This window comes from Mixophyes fleayi, chromosome 9 (genome assembly GCF_038048845.1).
Source record: "Mixophyes fleayi isolate aMixFle1 chromosome 9, aMixFle1.hap1, whole genome shotgun sequence".
In the NCBI taxonomy this organism is placed as follows: Eukaryota; Metazoa; Chordata; class Amphibia; order Anura; family Limnodynastidae; genus Mixophyes; species Mixophyes fleayi.
The window spans coordinates 657604-680729 of record NC_134410.1 but is presented as its reverse complement, the minus strand read 5'-3'; the positions used below and the strand labels follow the sequence as shown (position 1 = coordinate 680729).

Sequence of the window (23126 nt, the reverse complement as noted above, 5' to 3'; positions counted from 1 at the left end):
CGGGGGGACGGCGCCTCCGTAATGGGCGGGACACAAGGGGAACTGACCAATGGGGGCCCGGGGCCGGTCTGCTCCGACCAATCGCACAGTGGCCTCTTAAAAGGGCAACAGTGCTGCCTGAAGGGAGAGGTCACCCTTCATCACATGGTGCGGGGGAGCCCTAAACAGACCCTGTACCCCCATAATATCACCTCACAGAACCTGTACCCCATAATATCACCTCACAGACCCTGTACCCCCATAATGTCACCTCACAGACCCTGTACCCCCATAATATCACCTCACAGACCCTGTACCCCCATAATATCACCTCACAGACCCTGTGCCCCCATAGTGTCACCTCACAGACCCTGTACCCCCATAATATCACCTCACAGACCCTGTACCCCCATAATGTCACCTCACAGACCCTGTACCCCCATAGTGTCACCTCACAGACCCTGTATCCCCATAATATCACCTCACAGACCCTGTATCCCCATAATATCACCCCACAGACCCTGTGCCCCCATAATGTCACCTCACAGACCCTGTGCCCCCATAATGTCACCTCACAGACCCTGTGCCCCCATAATATCACCTCACAGACCCTGTACCCCCATAATGTCACCTCACAGACCCTGTGCCCCCATAATATCACCTCACAGACCCTGTACCCCCATAATGTCACCTCACAGACCCTGTACCCCCATAATATCACCTCACAGACCCTGTACCCCCATAATGTCACCTCACAGACCCTGTACCCCCATAATATCACCTCACAGACCCTGTACCCCCATAATGTCACCTCACAGACCCTGTACCCCCATAATATCACCTCACAGACCCTGTGCCCCATAATATCACCTCACAGACCCAGTGCCCCCATAATATCACCTCACAGACCCTGTACCCCCATAATATCACCTCACAGACCCTGTACCCCCATAATATCACCCCACAGACCCTGTACCCCATAATATCACCTCACAGACCCTGTACCCCCATAATGTCACCTCACAGACCCTGTACCCCCATAATATCACCCCACAGACCCTGTACCCCATAATATCACCTCACAGACCCTGTACCCCCATAATATCACCTCACAGACCCTGTACCCCCATAATATCACCCCACAGACCCTGTACCCCATAATATCACCTCACAGACCCTGTACCCCATAATATCACCTCACAGACCCTGTACCCCCATAGTGTCACCTCACAGACCCTGTACCCCCATAGTGTCACCTCACAGACCCTGTACCCCCATAGTGTCACCTCACAGACCCTGTACCCCCATAATATCACCTCACAGACCCTGTACCCCCATAATATCACCCCACAGACCCTGTACCCCATAATATCACCTCACAGACCCTGTACCCCATAATATCACCCCACAGACCCTGTGCCCCCATAATATCACCCCACAGACCCTGTGCCCCCATAATATCACCTCACAGACCCTGTACCCCCATAATATCACCTCACAGACCCTGTACCCCATAATATCACCTCACAGACCCTGTACCCCCATAATATCACCTCACAGACCATGTGCCCCCATAATATCACCTCACAGACCCTGTGCCCCATAATATCACCTCACAGACCCTGTACCCCCATAATGTCACCTCACAGACCCTGTACCCCCATAATGTCACCTCACAGACCCTGTACCCCCATAATATCACCTCACAGACCCTGTACCCCCATAATGTCACCTCACAGACCCTGTACCCCCATAATGTCACCTCACAGACCCTGTGCCCCATAATATCACCCCACAGACCCTGTACCCCCATAATATCACCTCACAGACCCTGTACCCCATAATATCACCCCACAGACCCTGTACCCCATAATATCACCTCACAGACCCAGTGCCCCCATAATATCACCTCACAGACCCTGTACCCCCATAATATCACCTCACAGACCCTGTACCCCCATAATATCACCTCACAGACCCTGTACCCCCATAATATCACCTCACAGACCCTGTACCCCCATAATGTCACCTCACAGACCCTGTGCCCCCATAATATCACCTCACAGACCCTGTGCCCCCATAATGTCACCTCACAGACCCTGTGCCCCCATAATATCACCTCACAGACCCTGTGCCCCATAATGTCACCTCACAGACCCTGTGCCCCCATAATATCACCTCACAGACCCTGTGCCCCCATAATATCACCTCACAGACCATGTGCCCCATAATGTCACCTCACAGACCCTGTGCCCCCATAGTGTCACCTCACAGACCCTGTACCCTGATACTGTTACCTGCTGGTTGTCATACACAGGCTCTGTACTCCATAGTGTCAGCTGCTGTGTAGACTCTGTATCCCAGTTTTGATCGTCTCTCTGCCATACATAAACATTGTACCATAAGAATGTAATTTGCTGTACTCTGCTTCTGTTCCCATGTACCCCAATGATTGTATGTTGCAGACATATAGGGGGTATTCAATTACAATTCGTGGCTGCGCGTATAAAACATCATTACGGTAGCCCAATATCGTGGAAGGGGTGCGCACAGAAATCTGTGATGTTGCGGTATTGGGACCCGTGTAGCCGCGAATCGTAATTGAATATGCCCCATATTATGTTATCCTGTTACTCTGCCACCTGTGCAGCAACCCCATAACCCTACAATACACACCTTCTGCCATACACACTCTTGTACCCCAGTGGGCATAATATGCCAGATATAATGTGCTGTGTATGATGTAATGTGTTAGGCCCAACGCGGTATAATATCCTGGGTGTAATGTGTTAGGCCCAACGCGGTATAATATGCTGGGTGTAATGTGTTAGGTCCAACGCGGTATAATATGCTGGGTGTAATGTGTTGGGTCCAACGCGGTATAATATCCTGGCTGTGATGTGTTAGGTCCAACGCAGTATAATATCCTGGGTGTAATGTGTAAGATCCAACGCAGTATAATATCCTGGGTGTAATGTGTTAGGTCCAACGCGGTATAATATCCTGGCTGTGATGTGTTAGGTCCAACGCGGTATAATATCCTGGCTGTGATGTGTTGGGTCCAACGCAGTATAATATCCTGGGTGTAATGTGTTAGGTCCAACGCGGTATAATATGCTGGGTGTAAAGTGTTAGGTCCAACGCGGTATAATATCCTGGGTGTAATGTGTTAGGTCCAACGCGGTATAATATGCTGGGTGTAATGTGTTAGGTCCAACGCGGTATAATATCCTGGGTGTAATGTGTTGGGTCCAACGCGGTATAATATCCTGGCTGTGATGTGTTAGGTCCAACGCGGTATAATATGCTGGTTGTAATGTGTTAGGTCCAACGCAGTATAATATCCTGGGTGTAATGTGTTAGGTCCAACGCAGTATAATATCCTGGCTGTGATGTGTTAGGTCCAACGCAGTATAATATGCTGGGTGTAATGTGTTGGGTCCAACGCAGTATAATATCCTGGCTGTGATGTGTTAGGTCCAACGCAGTATAATATGCTGGGTGTAATGTGTTCGACCCAACGCAGTATAATATCCTGGTTGTAATGTGTTAGGTCCAACGCAGTATAATATCCTGGGTGTAATGTGTTAGGTCCAACGCAGTATAATATCCTGGCTGTGATGTGTTAGGTCCAACGCGGTATAATATGCTGGGTGTAATGTGTTAGGCTCTGCTTTACATTCTGACCACCGTGATGGTCTCCACCATCATAAAGGGGTCCGTGTTACACACCAACTTACAGGACTTAAACATGTTTTTCCCCAGGAGAGAGACCGTGCTTTACTGAGCTAATAATCGTCCCCCCAGTAAGGAGGGCTGACTCCCATCTGCATGTACGGAACGTGCTAGTTCCACACATGGCTCTTACACATACTCATGTCACACCATGTTATGTGTGTGTATCTGACACTCTGCAGAGGTGATATTTCACATATTGCAGATTATATTTCCATTACAGAAGAGCCTGAGAGCTGAGTGAGTTCACGTAAGGCGACATTATAATAATCTACAGGACATAGGTTTCACCTTCTAATGTCGGAGTTATAATCGGGTTATTGGGTTTTATGGTCAGCTATAAAATATATTTACACACACACACTGTAATTAATACTAGTTCTATACAATACTTAATGACGTCCGGCTCCTGTAAAATTGTGAGCGCTACGGAGGTTCTGGAGACTCTCGCTAGAACAACGATGGTTTATAGCAACGCGTTTTGTCAGTTTCCCTTATTATAGGGCTGTGTTATTTTATCCGCATGAGACACTACATGGGTGGGGATTAACACTGGTTTGTCGGTATATTTGTGTCTCACGGTGGTTCTCCTTTGCAGTGTACCACTGGGTGGAGATGCGGGCGAAGATGAGGATCATGGGATTCCGTGGAGCAGCCATTAAACCCCTGAATGAGGAAGCAGCCGCTGAGCTGGGGGCGGAACTTCTGGGGGAAGCAATAGTCTTCTTAGTGGGTGGCGGCTGTATGGTGGCAGAGTACGCACGGCAGTCTGCCAACAGCCGCAGGAAAGAGGAGGAGCTGGAGGCCAGATTGGGCTCGATGGAGGCCGAGATTGCACGCTTGGCTCTCCTCTCAGATGAGCTGGATGCACGTGCCCGGGCAGCAGAGAGGAAACAACTGGCGAAGTGACCTCTGCGTATCCTACGCCCGAGCAGGACGGAACTGCGTGATAATTCACAGCTTGGGGACGGAGACAATGGCACAGGCTGGACCACACAGAGGATTAAATGTGTATATAAAGGAAATAAAGGGACATTATTGTGCTGTATCTGTTGTTTCTGATGCTGGTATAAAACACCGACACCGGCCATGTACAATAGGCAAAGTTTTTTTATTTCTAGAAAATCAGTTACAAAAAAAAGTCCTATATATATATATATATTGGCATAAAATATTCCAAAAGCACTTATCCCTCGAACGCTTCCCATGCCACATGTGCTAATTGTAGCAGGATAATGCACGGGCCCTTCAAACCGATCCAGTGTCTGACCCTAACTAATTCTAGGATTTACTTTACCCACCACCGTTTGCAAACCAGCAGCATTAATTCTGCTATGTATCATTTTTATACAAAAATTGAAATGATTGAAAAACAATAATAAAAAATAACCCGTTAATTATCCCATTGAAAATCCTATTGGTCGAAGCTTGCAGCCTCTGCGAACCCGTGTAGAGACTCTGAAGAGTGTGCGCAGAGTAGTGAGTGTCGGACAGGAGTCTGTGTGCGCAGAGTAGAGGGATTACTCCAGTGAGTGAGTGTCAGATAGAAGTCTGTGTGCACAGAGTAGAGGGATTACTCCAGTGAGTGGGTGTTGGATAGCAGTCTGTGTGCGCAGAGTAGAGGGATTACTCCAGTGAGTGAGTGTCGGACAGAAGTCTGTGTGCAGAGAAGCATTTAGAACAAGATGCAGAGTGAACAGTATAGGGGGGGGGGGGGGGTTACAGCCCTTTTTATTGGCGGGACCGCTGCACAGCAGAGGAATGATTGCAGAGCCTGACGTAGAGCACAGTCGGTGGAGCCTGAGACATCACAAGAGGAGGAGGTTGAAATCACGGAGTGCCTGATCTGCGCAGTTCCTGCATGAAGGCTGGAAATAGGAAGCAGAAGAACAGGGTGTTAGGGGAAAAGAGTATTGTACCAGAGGGTAAATTGTAAGTTCCCGTTGCCATAAATCTCCGAAAATCCCTCCCACATTACTAGTCCTGGACTTGGAAGAACATATACACGTGTGATGACGTGATCTAGCAGCCTTATTTTTACATCCTCACCATGACCCGTTCATTTCAGTAGTAGAACACGTTAATCCTCGGTATACACATCGCAGCAATGCGGATACAGTGTAAAGTGGGGTGCATGCTGGTATATACAGTGTAATACGGGGTACATGCGTTATATACAGTGTGACGCGGGGTATATATAGTATAACATGGGGTACATGTGTTATATGCAGTGTGACACGGGGGTATATATAGTATAACATGGGTTACATGTGTTATATACAGTGTGACGCGGGGTATATATAGTATAACATGGGGTACATGTGTTATATACAGTGTGACACGGGGTACATGCAGTGTGACGCGGGGTATATATAGTATAACATGGGGTGCATGTGTTATATACAGTGTGACACGGGGTACATGCAGTGTGACGCGGGGTATATATATAGTATAACATGGGGTACATGTGTTATATACAGTGTGACGCGGGGTATATATAGTATAACATGGGGTACATGTGTTATATACAGTGACGCGGGGTATATATAGTATAACATGGGGTACATGTTATATGCAGTGTGACACGGGGTATATATAGTATAACATGGGGTACATGTGTTATATACAGTGTGACATGGGGGTATATATAGTATAACATGGGGTACATGTGTTATATGCAGTGTTCCATGTGATATACAGTGACACTGGTATATACAGGGTATATACTTTATATATGGTGATGTGCAGTACACAGTATGTGATCAGAGCAGACAGTAACTGGTGAAACCTGTAGGAGAGTTTCCTCTATACCAGGAAATGTGACATAATAAACGTACATAGAGCGCCGACGGCTGATCCCGTCTGCACCTCTCACCCGGGGATCACATCCCGGCACAGGATCTGATATATGTGTGATATTGTAACCTCTACTGTACATTATATACTACCCTCATCATTTGCTGCGTTATCTCTTATAATAGCCTAGTTCTAATTTAAGAATATCCACATTGCCTAAAAACTTCTTTTTTATTTTAATATTTTCTTATTTACACCTTTATAGCAGAAACCGGCGAAACTGTCACCCCGCTGTCAGAGAATGTGGCCATGTTCTCTGTACGTCTTACAGTACTGGGCGGAGGCGTCAGATCTCTCCTGGCCCCCGACTGTGCGCACTGCAGCCCATCCTCTGACATCACAGGAGCGGTATCAGCCACTCCCCTATAACCCCAACATTGTACTATCGGAGACGACGACATTCACTGCTCAACCGGACTTGTGTGGATTATTCCTAATCGTAACACATGTTGGAAAACACATGTTGTTATATACACATATACATATACACCATCCTGTTACTATTGTGTTTTACCATCCTACCTGCATTACACAGACTCCTGCCAGGTGTTCCCCATACTACCTCCTCATCCTCTCCTACCGCCCCTGTCCTATTCTCTCATCCTCCCTGCCCCCGTCACCACCTCATCACACCCTCCCCTCTGGAGCGTAATGTCCCTTCTGCTCCTATTGCCTCATTACCCTTCTGTGGCTGGATCACTTATAAATAACTTATTGTGTAATATATATTTAAATTATTAGCGCAGTGTGTCATATTATATCGTTGCAAATGTCCCGATTGTATTATATTGTGTTGTATTTTTCTATAGGAAATGCATTAATGTCTGAAGTAGTGATTTGTAACTTCGGAGACAGTATGTCATTATTTGGTTTTGTAACTTTGCTAGAGGAAATCTGGTTTGCTGATAGCAGGAAATACTAAGTAAGTCTTTTCATGTGAAGGACAAACACCTGCTTAGGCCTGAAGGCCCGGCAAGGGGTCGTTACCTGTGTGTTTATGTCTTGCTAGACAGACAGGAAAACTAACAGTGTAGACTCAGGATACAAGGAATTTAGGATGTAACAGATTTATGTGAATTTTGTTAAAATTATAAAATTGTGTTCACACCCAAGTATGTAAGAATTCACATGCTAAGATCTGATGTATTATTTCAGACGTGGCGGAGCCATCTTGGATCAGGGGGCAGTGCTACCCCCTGCTGACATTCGTGTCAGAATCTGTATAAAAAGGGGAGCTGTTTGACCATCTAATGTATTATTGTCCCATCTGACCTTCTGATCACTGGTCCCATAAACCAGGTGACTTGGCCTTATTTGGACACTTGAGCTAATAAACAGCATTTGCTTCAAGATCCTGCTTGACAAGTGCTTTCCTACTGTAAATTCCTGTGATCTGCAGATTAGACCTAAATCTAATCCATTATCTGGCTGTTCTGAGGTTTGGACCCAGTACCACCGCTCTGCCCGCTACCTGCAGCTCTGCCCAGTGTGATAGGCAGGAGGGATCCAGCCACAGCACCCTGATCTACAGGAAGAGGTCAGGGGTACCAGCCCAGTCGGGGAGGGGGGGGTACACTAGCAGTGACAGTTACCCAGAAGGATGCGGTTCTGGTTGCCTCTAAGGAGTCCAGTGGTGGCAGCAGCTTAAGCCCCTCCTACTGCGGTAAGAGGGCGCATTTGGTGGAAAGAAGGCAAGGCAAGCCCAACCGGTCCCCAGCAACACAACCGACGGTGGCATAGGAGCTCCATCTCGTCCCACCCTCTCCCTGGCATGTAAGCGCCCTCTATGTACGAGTGTATGGACGCAGGCGGACACATATCGTGGTATCGCTGCTCACTGTAGACTTTGTAAAATGTTGGACCAAAGAACCTAAAATATTAGCTGGTTTGTATAAACTTCAGTATGAGCCATTGTTCCCTGTTATCAGCCATTATGTGTTATTGACAGGAAGTCAACTTTACATCTTATAATATCTGTCCCTGATATAACTACTGTTCGATGTTTGTGAATATAGGTGTAAAATATTTAGGAGATTGGTCCAATAATTTCTAATATTTAAATCAATCTAGAAATGTACCCTATGCAGGAGGATGTGGCCAAAATACAATTTAAGGAAATGTTTTGTGAATAAAATCTTTTTTTTTACCTCCAAGATTAGCTTATTGTATTTCCTCACATACAAGTTCCTGTTTCAGCATTATTATTATTATTATTAGGGTTGTGCTGTGTTCTCTTATAGTGCTCCCTCTCCAGTTATATTATTACCTTTGTCTGTGCGCAGTGGGGTAACAGCAGTCACATGACCCTACAATGCGTCCTGTGTAATTGCCCCAATGGGACCTTTAGTCACTGTGTTAAGAACGGTCATTACAGGTAACATTGTCTCTTCCGACTGTGTCGGCAGCACCGTGTGCGTGTGACCTCTGACCCAGCAGACATCACATGTACGAAATGGACCAATGAGGTGGCTTCCTATTATATTACTACGTTGTCAACTGACCACACTTTCCAGGCACAGTTCCAGGTTTTAAAAATCTAAACCAGTTCCTCTATATACTGTTTTTTCACTCAGTATTTATCCTCAGGGTTTTAATTGCTCCTATGCAATAAATATTCCCTAATAAAGTGGAATAAATAACAATATGACCAAGCTCTGTAAAGTATCTTTGTGTGGAGTGTAGTAGACAGATACGTCTGCCAGCAAACATTCAGGGAATATATATATATAATATATATATCACCACATCCCCTCGCGGTACGGACGTACTGCTCCACACAGCAGCTTGTGTGTATAGACTGATATTACCACCACATATCACTGCTGGATGTCGGGGTACACTGCTCTGGGGTCCCTCGTAAGAGATATTCCTGTCTTGGATGTAGGCCAATGTCTATATGAGGGATAGAGTGCAAGCCTTTGGGGGCAGCTGCTTGTAGCAAACGGCAACTTCCCCCAACATGAGACCTTATTCAGAAATAGTTTTATATTGATGTCACTGCATATTTGTCGCTGTGCATATGAAAAACGCCTCCCCCCAAAATGGACTCATACTTATGCTAATTCCTCAAACGTTGCCAAGTAGTTATTTTATAAAAATCAAATTGCATTTTATATCCACTGAAAAGCGACCTGAATGTCCAGATCTAGTAATAGTCGCAACACGTAAACTACACCTGGGGCTGGATCACGTAGAAATAACTTATTGTAGAAATGTATTTCAATTAGTAGTGCAGTGCGGCAATGTATATCATTGTAAATGTACTGATTTTTTATATTGTGTTGTATTATTTGTATTGCAAATGTAGGGATATGCCACGTTGGAAGCAATTCGTTTTTTTTGTAAAGGAAGTCCCCATGCTAATTAGGCCTTTTCATTTGAGAGTGATCAACACTTCCTTTAGCCTGAATGCACAGGAGGGAGTAGTTAGACAGATGGGAAACCTAGATGCAAGCAATTTATGAAATTACAGATTGATGTAAATTTTGTTCAGTTTAAATTGCATTTAAATCTAAATTTAGAGAATATATAATATCATGATGGTAAACATTGAATCTAATATCTCAGACTTTGTGGTGCCAGCTAGGATCAGGGGACTGGGTTAGCCCTTGCCAACATATGTGTCAGAAACAGTATATGAGAGCTGTATTTTAACTGTATTATACCATCCATACTTCTGGGTGATCACTAGTACCTCCAACTAGTGTGTAATGGTCCTTGTAAGGGCCCTTTGAGTAATAAACCATCACTGCTTGAAGATTCTGCCTGTGACTATTATCTGCTGTATCCTGTGATCAACAGATAAGAGCTTACACTCTAATCCATTCCCCAGCTGTTCTGTGTTGAACCCAGCGTCTGTGTCAACGCTCTGCCCGCTACCCAGCAGTCCTGATCCATAGTAAGAGGGCAGGAGGTACCAGCCAGCCCACAGCAAAGAGGTGCTGCAGCAGCTATACCAGCTACCCCGAAGTAAATGGTTCTAGGTGCCGTGAAGGATCATAGTGGCGGCAGCGAGATTCTCCTACAACTATTGCGCAATTGGCATTCGCAGTCGGTGAGTGTTCGGTGCCGGTGCCACCAGGAGGAGTGGTCGGTACCAGTCGGTTACTGATGGTGAGAAGGAAACCCAGATACAATGTGTAACATCCCTCGTCCTTCTCCCCCCACAGACTGGGAGGTGTAGTAACCCTATCCAGACACAGACTGGTACATTCTGCCACATCGCGGTACCCCCCCCCCCCCCCAGAGACCCAGTTACTGCCGCTCTGTACAGACATTCATCCATTCCAGATGCAGAGCACAATGACAGCACAGCCGCCATCAGATCATGTGACACGGGGGGTACATGGTTCTAGGAGCGGTAGCACATTATAATAATATAAAGTGCTGTCACATATATAGGGTTATAAACTTACAAAAAGGGAGTTTTTAGCAGCTTATTTCCAAGGTTTGTGACGTTATCACATCTTTGTACAGCGCTGTGTAACATGGTGGCGTTATGTAAATAATCATCTCACCTTCAATAATTTCCTCCTTGACTTTTTGCAGCTCTTTCCTCATCTCCTCCAGTAATTCCTGCAGAAAGTAAATAAAAGGTATAGAAATGTCTCAGTTCACTGTCAAAAGATTCCTGCGACATCGTTAAACAGCGGCGAGTGTTACAGTATAAACTGACACTTTACAACACAGGTTCTCGATTGGCTCTGAGTGATCACATGACATTACACCGATGTCCAAGTTATTATTATTATAGTAGATCTGTAGGGCACCACAGTGCTCCACAGCGCCGTACAGTAGGGAAAACAGGGACATACATAAAACAGGGACATACAAGGCAGACAAAATAAATGCAGACATGAAAACAAAGGGTATGAGGACCCCGCACACTGTAAGTGGGAGAGGGCACAGCTGGTACAAGAGGAGCTCAGAGTGGAGACTGGGACAGTTGTGAGGGTGCATTAGTGTGAATAGTATCATCAGGGATAAGGTGAGCTTTAAACAAGAGATGGGTTTTCAAAGAGCATCTAAAGATTTGAAGGCTGTGGGAAAGTCTGACTGAGCGTTGTAGGGAATTCCATAAGTGGGGAGCAGCACAGGAGAAGTCTTGTAGACGGGAGTGAGAGGTGGTTACCAGAGACGAGACACGGCGCAGGTCAGAGGTAGATCTAGGAGGGCGGGAGGGAGAGTATTTTGATGTGAGATTTGAGATGTATGCAGAGGGGGTGTTGAGGGCTTTATAGGTAAGGGTGAGTAATTTGAATTTGATTCTAAGGGACACAGGGAGCCAGTGTAGGGATCTGCAGAGTGGTGCAGCAGATGTGGAGCGGTGAGAGAGGAAGATCAGTCTTGCAGCAGCATTTAGGATGTATATATGGGTGTCAGGAATGCCAGATAGCAGGAGGTTGCAATAGTTAAGACAGGAGATGATGAGAGAATGGATAAGAGTTTTGGTAGCATGTTGAGTAAGAAAAGGGCGTATTCTGGTAAGTTACAAAGTGTATCAAGATATTCAGCCCACAGGACAACCCCCGCCAATAGCCAAGTTATAGTTATCCAGAGGGACACCAGCAGGAAGCACAGGACAGACATTTTGCTACAATTTTCGGCCAGCCTCCGAAACTATGTAACAGTTCTCGCTGTGCTCTCCAGCACTGAACTAGTAGCGTGTGCTGTGATTGGTTGGGGAGAGCCAGCTTCCTATTGGCTACTGAGCAATAGTGTAAGGGAATACAAGTGTCGTCTCCATGGGGCCAAACCGTTCTCAATTAACCCATAATTACCTGTTTAATTCTCTCCATTGAGTCTGATTCGTCTGCAGTACCGGCGGCCACTTCAGAGCTACCGACCGTAGATTTCATTCTACGGAGAGAGACCAAAGTTGGGTTGTAGCATTTCCCAGAGAAACGTCACTACCCCCCTGTCAGCAAGTTGGTGGCACTAACCTCGGTAACGTGGTGCTTCCTCTATCCCACGGGCGACGGGCGGCTTCTGTAATGGGGAGGGTTCAATCCGTTACAGGTAATATGGCTGTAAGTCATCACACATCTCTACAGATCACCCCTGGGGGTAAATGTATCAAGCTGAGAGCTTTCCGGCGGGTTTGAAAAGCCAATCAGATTCTAGTTATCATTTATTTAGTACATTCTACAAAATGACAGCTAGAATCTGATTGGTTGCTATAGGCAACATCTCCACTCTTCAAACTCACCGGAAAACTCTCAGCTTGATACATTTACCCCCTGGTGTTTTATAAAGACAGTATAATAGTATCATTCTAACTGTCCATTCTGCAACACAATGTGAGGATACAGTCAACAATTCTTTGTTTCTGAGGAACGCAAATCACATATTTTATGTATGTAGTGTAAGTATTAAGAGGCGACTATAAAAATGTTCTGGTCATAGTATCTATAGTGACGATAGTAAGTCTGCTTGTAGTTTACTAATCAGTTATCGTTTATCTTCCCATAATCCCATGGAAAGGTGAATCCTCTGAAAACACAATAGCAGCCAGGTGTGAGTGTGTGACAGCTAACAGACACTCCTGTAAGTCTGTATGTATACTCTGCTCCTGTGCTCTGAGCTTATAGTCCCTTTAATATACTGTGAAAAAATAAATGTTATTGAACTCTGTATTTTAATCAACTACAGTACAGGCAGATAGCGCCCTCTTCTGGATGAATCCGGTATCCGCAAGGCCAGTGCTGGTCTCAGAGCAATATACCCACAGAGCGTGCACGCAGCATTAACACTCTCCGTCTAAACGCTGGTGAACGGAGATCCCTTCACAGCAGCTAATCAGGGAGAATATGACAGTACCAACGAGAATAAGGGGATTGATTAATTTGATCTCATTAAGGTCTCAGGTTGGCTAGAATCACACAGTATATAGCCATGTTTTGTGTCCTAGCCTCTGATTGGATCACAGCGAAAGTCATTCTTGTCCAATGGTGATTGCTAGCTGAGGAGATATCAGAACCAGAATGTTGTTTAGAAATATCCACATTCTCATGATGAAATCTGCCCAGGGTAGGAGGAAGGTGGCACCAATGTTACCTCTGTAACTCCAATATGTGCACCCTGCCAAAATGTAATGCTCCCCCTAACATGGTGACATATCACCACTCTTCAATGTCCCCCTGAGGCACCTTGCGGCATCATAGCCACGGCAGCTAGGGCGGCTCATTAACAGGTATCGTTAGGTTTGGGCCTTGGCAGTTACAATGTAGCAGTGCACTAATTACCCTGAACGCTACGTAACGTTGTTACTGTTAGACATTAAACACTGACCCGTGCGCAGCCTGTAGTTATCAAGTTGTGTTAGTTATCGGTAGCCCAGACACACATAGTATTACTAGAACAGACGGCAAGACTCTGCTACTCACCACCCTGGCTCCGCCCACTCTGGATGTCATTATCGTCCTGTGTGGCGGTGGGGACTGGTCGCTCGCTCTGTTGAGTCATCCTCAACCTACAGACATAGAAGATGGAGCGTTAGGTGGACCATCGGTCCATATTTATAGCAATGCATAGACCATTTAGTCATTAGGGTATAGCAATCTGTTTTTAACTCCTTTCATTTTTTAATAGTTTTTTTTCTGGGCCTTCTTAAAAAAATTATTACATTTTCATAGTTTCCCCGATGAATCAGGATCTCTCTCACTGGCGGTTTCTTTTACCGTCTTCTAGAATCTAGATCAACACAACTAGAGCTTATGACAGGTTGAACTCTCTGCCTTTTTTACCTTATAATCTGTATAACTATATTCAGCTCAGACCGGATAATTCCCTGCCTCTGATATGGAGCCTAATTCTTTATTTCTACATATGGTCACTGAATACTCGGTGGCTGAGACTTGAAATATCTGCAAATGACCCTGAAAAATATCATGGCAGAAATAGCTCCGAGATGCACATAAAGAACTTTGTAATAAAATAAGGAATCTCAGTATCGCAGATCATATAAAGATTGTCTTCAGGCCAGAATATAACAGAAAACGGATGGTAGAAGACTAAATAAATAATACATAGATCAGGGAGGGAAACTCCATTCTAGCAACTAATAAAATATTTCTCGGTCAATGCACAATTATAAAACAAAACTATATAAACTGTGGTAGCATCAGATCCCAGTCACTGGGAAAGTGCAGTGCGGAAAGTGTTGGTTATTGGATCAGGGGACCAGCCACACACTGTAAAGAAAGATTTATCACATTTCCTACACTGAATGTTTCCCTATAATCAACATGATAATAATTTACCCTGCTCGCTGCACCAACACTGTATATGACTAAGTTATTAGGTGCAAGATTATTTTATTCACCTCAATCCATGTTGCGTCCTCTGAACAGAGCTATGTGTACCAATTATTCACAATAGAGTCCTTACATATTTTATATATATCACAGGAGTAATAACTGATAAAGGGAATGTTGTATTTTGTATTATTATTTCCTGGCCTAAAGAGAAGATTGGGAACACAATAAGCGGAGGATACTTGGGGTTTCCTGCCTGAGAGAGGAGGCATATAGCAATTACCTGCGGGCGAGCTTTGCGTTCATCTCCTCCATCAGTCCTCCTCCTCCTCCTCCTCCTCCTGTGGATGCTCCTCCACTTGTGCGGCTAATGTCAGGCTTGGCCACCCCCCCACTGGCAGGAGAGGTTCCTCCAGATTCATCCTGTTGTCACAGAAGAGAAGAAACTGAAATTCAATATGTAAGCCCCCATGTGAGTGCCGCTTCCGCCCAGCCTGGCCCCCCCAGAGTGCCGCTTCCGCCCAGCCTGGCCCCCCCAGAGTGCCGCTTCCGCCCAGCCTGGCCCCCCCAGAGTGCCGCTTCCGCCCAGCCTGGCCCCCCCAGAGTGCCGCTTCCGCCCAGCCTGGCTCCCCACAGAGTGCCGCTTCCGCCCAGCCTGGCCCCCCCAGAGTGCCGCTTCCGCCCAGCCTGGCCCCCCCAGAGTGCCGCTTCCGCCCAGCCTGGCTCCCCACAGAGTGCCGCTTCCGCCCAGCCTGGCCCCCCCAGAGTGCCGCTTCCGCCCAGCCTGGCCCCCCCAGAGTGCCGCTTCCGCCCAGCCTGGCCCCCATGTGAGTACCGCTTCCGCCCAGCCTGGCCCCCCCAGAGTGCCGCTTCCGCCCAGCCTGGCCCCCCCAGAGTGCCGCTTCCGCCCAGCCTGGCCCCCCCAGAGTGCCGCTTCCGCCCAGCCTGGCTCCCCACAGAGTGCCGCTTCCGCCCAGCCTGGCCCCCCCAGAGTGCCGCTTCCGCCCAGCCTGGCCCCCCCAGAGTGCCGCTTCCGCCCAGCCTGGCCCCCCCAGAGTGCCGCTTCCGCCCAGCCTGGCCCCCCCAGAGTGCCGCTTCCGCCCAGCCTGGCCCCCCCAGAGTGCCGCTTCCGCCCAGCCTGGCTCCCCACAGAGTGCCGCTTCCGCCCAGCCTGGCCCCCCCAGAGTGCCGCTTCCGCCCAGCCTGGCCCCCCCAGAGTGCCGCTTCCGCCCAGCCTGGCTCCCCACAGAGTGCCGCTTCCGCCCAGCCTGGCCACCCGAGGGAGCCGCTTCCGCCCAGCCTGGCCCCCCCCAGAGTGCCGCTTCCGCCCAGCCTGGCCCCCCCAGAGTGCCGCTTCCGCCCAGCCTGGCCCCCCCAGAGTGCCGCTTCCGCCCAGCCTGGCCCCCCGAGGGAGCCGCTTCCGCCCAGCCTGGCCACCCGAGGGAGCCGCTTCCGCCCAGCCTGGCCCCCGAGGGAGCCGCTTCCGCCCAGCCTGGCCCCCCGAGGGAGCCGCTTCCGCCCAGCCTGGCCCCCCGAGGGAGCCGCTTCCGCCCAGCCTGGCCCCCCGAGGGAGCCGCTTCCGCCCAGCCTGGCCCCCCGAGGGAGCCGCTTCCGTCCAGCCTGGCCCCCGGGGTCCATAACTTCCTCCCAGACTTTCACCCTCCCTTGCGTTCTCACCTTTGACACTTTCTTTAGTTTGGCCGCAGCAAGAGCAGCCGCCAGTCCTCCGACTCCGCCACCAGCAGAGCCTCCGCTAGAAGGAAGAGGTGGTGGAGGTGGAGGGCCACCACCTGAAGGAGCTGGTGGGCCGCCCATTGGAGGAGCTGGTGGGCCGCCCATTGGAGGAGCTGGTGGGCCGCCCCCTGGAAGAGGTGGGGGTCCTGGTGGAGGAGGTGGACCGGGTGGAGCAGGAGCAGTTGATGCTGGGGTAACTGGGGCAACTAGAATGGAAAGAGATAACATGAGATGTTGGTATCAAACATTATATAGAAATCACAGAATTATTATACAGGCACCAAAGTGGCTGATGCTGGAATTTGAACCACGGCTTCCGCCAACTCTCAATATAACCGTTATTAATTTGAGGCATTTAGCTGAGCAATCTCTACACAAAGATTTATGTCTATGAGCAGACAGACCCCCAATAATACCGGGATTATCCCAGTTCTCACACCCCAAAAGGAGCGTTTTTTGACTGGTACGTGGCCGTGGTTTTCCGGCATAATGAACATAGTTGGGCAGATCAGGGAAGGATCGTATTTTGTTCCAGTTCTGTTTTATTTAAAGGTTGGGTAATGGGTGATATCGGATGTGACCCCACTGAACTCTCCCCTCACCTGGACTCTGAATTCTCTGCTCCGGTTCTGCTGGGATCCTGAGGACAGAACATAAGCATATGATTTATTACATGGTGAGATAATTATTCACAGGTATCCAAGTCACATAAATCAGAGATAGGTTAATATTTCAGTAAACACATTCAGAATCCTGTGATCTCCTACTGGGTAGGTTCTCATCATACGATGCAGACACAAACATCTGGCTATTACACATAAGTGCTGAATGTCCGGTCTCCCCCCCCCCCCCCCCCCCCCCCGGCACAACCAGATCACAATGATTTGTGGGTTGAACCCAATGTTTGTGGCGACAGAGAGAAGAGTGATAGCACAACCACAGTTTATATAATCCTATTGAGCCCACACATTATACAGTGAAATCACCTTGTATGAGGGCAGTATTAAAGGAGAACTCCATCCACAAAAACATTAAACTCTCCTCTTCTTACTACGCCAATGCCCAGGGCCCCACAATTCAGAAGGTATTAGAGACTTTCCTGCTGCGAGTGACTCGTGGGGACAGCAGATAGAACAGCTGCTGCAGTTCAGGGAGGTGGAGAGGAAGGTTTATGTATTTGATAGTATAGTGCAGTTTACTCTTTTCTGAATTGCCTGCACACAGTTCGGGGCCTCATGTAACCAACATGATAGGATCAATTCCATCAAATAATTTGTAAATTTAAGAAGTTGTTGGTTAAACGTAACTGAAAAAATAAAACAATATGTTTGGCCCGATTTGTATAGTACATAGTTTCATTTTAACACATGCCAGATGGACCGCTCGATGCGTCTGCTTCTGTTGTTATTATTATTATTATTATTAACATTGTAGATTTATAAGGCGCCACAGTGCTCCACAGCACCGTACAGTAGGGAAAACTGGACATACATAAAACAGGGACATACAAGGCAGACAAAATAATTGCAGACATGAAAACAAAGGGTATAGAGGACCCTGCTTATTACAGAGCTTACGTTCTAAGTGGAAGAGGGCACAGCTGGAACAAGAGGAGCGAGTGTGGCTCAGAGTGGAGATTGGGACAACTGTGAGGGTGCATTAGTGTGGGTAGTATCATCAGAGATAAGGTAAGCTTTATAAAAGAGATGGGTTTTTAGAGCATGTCTAAAGATTTGAAGGCTGTGGGAAAGTCTGACTGAGCGTTGTAGGGAATTCCATAAGTGAGGAGCAGCACAGGAGAAGTCTTGTAGACGGGAGTGAGAGGTGGTTACCAGAGACGAGACACGGCGCAGGTCAGAGGTAGATCTAAGAGGGCGGGAGGGAGAGTATTTTGATGTGAGATGTGAGATGTATGCAGAGGGGGTGTTGAGGGCTTTGTAGGTAAGGATGAGTAATTTGTATTTGATCCTGGAGGACACAGGGAGCCAGTGTAGGGATTTGCAGAGTGGAGCAGCAGATGTGGAGCAGTGAGAGAGGAAGATCAGTCTTGCAGCAGCATTTAGGATGGATTGAAGTGTGGATATACGGGTGTCAGGAATGCCAGATAGCTGGAAGTTGCAGTAGTCAAGATGGGAGATGATAAGAGAATGGATAAGAGTTTTGGTACCATGTTGAGTAAGAAAAGGGCGTATTCTGGCAATGTTTTTAAGGTGGAGTCAACAGAACTGGGAGAGTCTGGATGTGAGGAATAAAGCAGAGAGTGAAGTAAGATGTGACACCAATGCAGAGGGCTTGGGAGTGGTGTTACTGACAGTGATGGAGATCTGAGGGCAGGTGGTGACTCTGGCCGGAGGGAAGATAATAAGCTCAGTTTTGGACATGTTAAGCTTTAGGTAGCGTTGGGACATCCATGTGGAGATAGCAAAAAGACAGTTGGTTACACAAGATAGCACAGAAGGGGAGAGGTCAGGGGAAGAGATATAGATTTGGGTGTCATCAGCGTAGAGGTGTTACTGGAGGCTGAATGAGCGAATTAGTGCCTCGAGAAGAGGTGTAGTAAGATCTCTAAAAAATAAAAAGTAAAGGGCCAAGACTAAAACCTTGTGGGACCCCAACAGTGGGACGGGAGGGGAGGAGGTGCCAGAGGTAGAAACACTAAAGGAGCGGTTCGATAGGTAGGAAGTGAACCAGGAAAGAACTGTGTCACGAAGGCCAATGGAGTGACGGGTGTGTAGGAGAAGAGGGTGATCAACAGTGTCAGAAGCAGCAGAGAGGTCCAGGAGAATGAGTATGGAGAAATGAGTCTAGGGGTATATTTACTAAACTTTAAACTGTGGGTTTGAAAAAGTGGAGATGTTGCCTATAGCAACCAATCAGATTCTAGATGTCATTTTGTAGAATGTACTAAATAAACAACAACTAGAATCGGATTGGTTGCTATAGGCAACATCTCCACTTTTCAAACCTGCAGTTTAGTAAACATACCTTAGACTTTGCAGTAAGTAGATCATCTCACTTTCGTGAGAGCAGTTTCAGTAGAATGTTGTGGCAGAAGCCGGATTACAGAGAGTCAAGAATGGATCGAGAGGAGAGAAATTCTGCTATACGATAAGCACATTATATGAATCGCTGCTACTTACTTAGTGGATTTTTGATCAGGCTAAACTGCGCCAGTTTGCGCCATCGGCCGGCAATGTCCATTTGATTTCGACCCACTTGGGACGTATTTTATTTGCACAGAATGGTCACCCAAATACACAAACACAAAGTGTGGTAACTCCTCATCTGTGTGTGACATAAAGACTCTGCCGGACAGACACACGCTGCAGCTTTTACCTTCTCTGCGGTTCCTGCTCCTCCACTTTCGGTCCGTTCAGGGGCCAGCCAGTGCCTAGAGAGAGGAGCTTATGTCAGATAGAGAGAGATAAACGTGGAAGTCTCAGATATGCAATGATTCACCGCAGTTCTACTACTAGGATGTCCCTATACTGGGTCGTATAATCATAGCAGCAGGGTGCTGGGGATTCTAGCTATAGAAACATAGAATGTGATGGCAGATAAGAACCGCTTGGCCCATCTAGTCTGCCCATTCTTTAACCTCTGGTGACCTCAAACCTTATTTGATCCTTTATTCTTTGTGACGATAACCTTATGTCTATCCCAAGCATGTTTACACTGCTCTGCTGTATCAGCCTCTACCACCTCTGACGGGAGGCTATTCCACTTATCTACTACATCTCCCATGTGAGCAGCTACTGTTACTTATAAGTTGATATGTGATAATATGCCTGTTTGGGTACGTACAGACAGACAGCTCCCTCTTACCAGTCTCCAAGGCTTCCATAGCTTGCATCATCCCCGCAGCGAACTGCCCGGCTTCCTCCTTACTGCTGAAATTCAGCCCCCACACCTGACGGGCATCCCTCCACTGGTGGAAGTTGGGCGTTGCCTGATTGTACTTCAGTCCTCTCACCAGCGGGCAGTTGATTACAACCTTTATGTTGAGGAAAGGAGAGAGATCATGAGATAAATCCACAGACAATCCCCAAAGGTATCACAAAATGTCCCTACCCAGAAACCTTTATCTTGCAATATGTACTTCTGTTTATCCGTGGTACACCACCCACAATATGTACCCTTGCTTATCCGTGGTACCCCCACAATATATACCCTTGTTTATCTGTGGTACCCCCACAATATATACCCTTGTTTATCTGTGGTACCCCCACAATATATACCCTTGTTTATCTGTGGTACCCACGCAATATATACCCTTGCTTATCCGTGGTACCCCCGCAATATATACCCTTGTTTATCTGTGGTACCCACGCAATATAAACCCTTGCTTATCCGTGGTACCCCCACAATATATACCCTTGTTTATCTGTGGTACCCACGCAATATATACCCTTGTTTATCTGTGGTACCCACGCAATATATACCCTTGTTTATCTGTGGTACCCACGCAATATATACCCTTGTTTATCTGTGGTACCCACGCAATATATACCCTTGTTTATCTGTGGTACCCCCGCAATATATACCCTTGTTTATTCGTGGTACCCTCACAATATATACCCTTGTTTATCTGTGGTACCCCCGCAATATATACCCTTGTTTATCTGTGGTACCCACGCAATATATACCCTTGTTTATCCGTGGTACCCCCGCAATATATACCCTTGTTTATCTGTGGTACCCACGCAATATATACCCTTGCTTATCCGTGGTACACCACCCACAATATGTACCCTTGCTTATCCGTGGTACCCCCGCAATATATACCCTTGTTTATCTGTGGTACCCCCGCAATATATATACCCTTGTTTATCTGTGGTACCCCTGCAATATATATACCCTTGCTTATCCGTGGTACCCCCGCAATATATACCCTTGTTTATCTGTGGCACCCCCGCAATATATACCCTTGTTTATCTGTGGTACCCCCGCAATATATACCCTTGTTTATCTGTGGTACCCCCGCAATATATACCCTTGCTTATCCGTGGTACCCCCACAATATATACCCTTGTTTATCCGTGGTACCCACGCAATATATACCCTTGTTTATCCGTGGTACCCCCGCAATATATACCCTTGTTTATCTGTGGTACCCACGCAATATATACCCTTGTTTATCCGTGGTACCCCCGCAATATATACCCTTGTTTATCCGTGGTACCCACGCAATATATACCCTTGTTTATCCGTGGTACCCACGCAATATATATACCCTTGTTTATCCGTGGTACCCCCGCAATATATACCCTTGTTTATCCGTTGTACCCCCACAATATATACCCTTGTTTATCCGTGGTACCCCCACAATATATACCCTTGTTTATCCGTGGTACCCTCGCAATATATACCCTTGTTTAACCTAGACGTTGCTGCCACAACACCAACATTTATATATTTAGATATAAAGCACACTAACAGTAATGTTCAAAGCTTTAACAAAAAATTATTTTGAGAAAGTCTCTTACATGGGAAATGTCATGTATTGTAAATATTTATGTTTAGACAAATTCCTCCTGTACTTTCCATTACTCGGAGATGTTTCCTTCAAAAGTGTTTAAAAGTGTGGAAATAGGACTCCGCTCCAAATGCAGTCTGGTGTTATACGTACTCCAGCCTGCAGGGGGAGCCGTGCCTCTTGCCAGGTACAGCCTGCCCTTTATTTGTGGCACAGTGACAATGGACAGACGTGGGCATAAGCAGAAGGGGGCAACTAGGTCACCCGTCAAATAAATATATAGCTCAATGTAAAGGAGAGCAGAGACTGATACGTCTTTTACAGGACATTTATATTGAATAAATAGTGTGTAGTTAACTCTATAAGTAGGTAATTTGTTGACTTTAAATAATAATAGATGTCGCCGCTATTAAAACAATAATAAAAAAAAAAAAAAGTAATTTTACCCCCCCCCCCCCCATCATAAATACCAAAAAGTTGTATTGCTTTAAAGTCATAGCTACCCCTTTATAAAGGGCACTATGACCCCATGGCCATATCAGAGACAGGCGTAGCAGTGATTACGGGGTCTGTATCTGCTTTACTGTGTGAATGTAGGTGTCAGAGGCGGCTTTATATTACCCCTCTGTGGGGTACTAGAGCACCGCTGTGCCCCTCTCACATCTGGTCCTGGATGACTTACTGTCACCACCAGAGAATCAAACGTCCTATCACAGAATATGCTTATACAATAATCCCATAATCTGACGAATAGGGAGACAATTAGTCTTAAGAGTCCCTTTAATATCAAGTGGGGGATATAAAAGATATAAAACAGAAACCAAATTAGGAATCATCATTAGAATCACAGAAGAGGAGGCTCAGTATAGATTGAGCTGTCTGGGAATATGAGAGGACGTCCGGTCCTTATAATGGATGAACACAACAGCCATTTATAGACCTCTTAGGGAAACATTCTGAGAACAGCATAATACATATTTTATTGGATTAACAATTTAGATGTTATTTCAGCTCCAGAAGACGGACAGGTGCAATTTAAAAGCAAATCCTTCTATGCAGCTACTTAAGAAGTTCCCTGCATAGGACAATAA

At 46.7% G+C, this 23126-nt stretch overlaps 2 protein-coding genes across 2 annotated transcripts in view; one reads left to right on the top strand and one right to left on the bottom strand.

Moving 5' to 3' along the window:
• OPA3 (outer mitochondrial membrane lipid metabolism regulator OPA3) overlaps positions 1-4762 on the top strand; it is a 4950-nt gene extending 188 nt beyond the window's left edge. Inside the window, exon 2 of the mRNA XM_075186176.1 lies at positions 4313-4762. Within this exon, the coding sequence (XP_075042277.1) occupies positions 4313-4623 (311 nt within the window). The 3' untranslated portion in view covers positions 4624-4762. The remainder of the gene's footprint in view (positions 1-4312) is intronic.
• A 44-nt stretch (positions 4763-4806) lies between these two features.
• The window catches only part of VASP (vasodilator stimulated phosphoprotein), a 31311-nt gene continuing 12991 nt past the window's right edge, over positions 4807-23126 (bottom strand). The window contains exons 3-12 of the mRNA XM_075186175.1: positions 20385-20553; positions 19896-19950; positions 17162-17199; positions 16503-16765; positions 15109-15248; positions 13956-14041; positions 12513-12558; positions 12351-12429; positions 11088-11145; positions 4807-5582 (exon numbers count right to left, since the gene is read on the bottom strand). Coding sequence (XP_075042276.1) covers positions 5545-5582; positions 11088-11145; positions 12351-12429; positions 12513-12558; positions 13956-14041; positions 15109-15248; positions 16503-16765; positions 17162-17199; positions 19896-19950; positions 20385-20553 — 972 coding nt within the window. The 3' untranslated portion in view covers positions 4807-5544. The remainder of the gene's footprint in view (positions 5583-11087; positions 11146-12350; positions 12430-12512; positions 12559-13955; positions 14042-15108; positions 15249-16502; positions 16766-17161; positions 17200-19895; positions 19951-20384; positions 20554-23126) is intronic.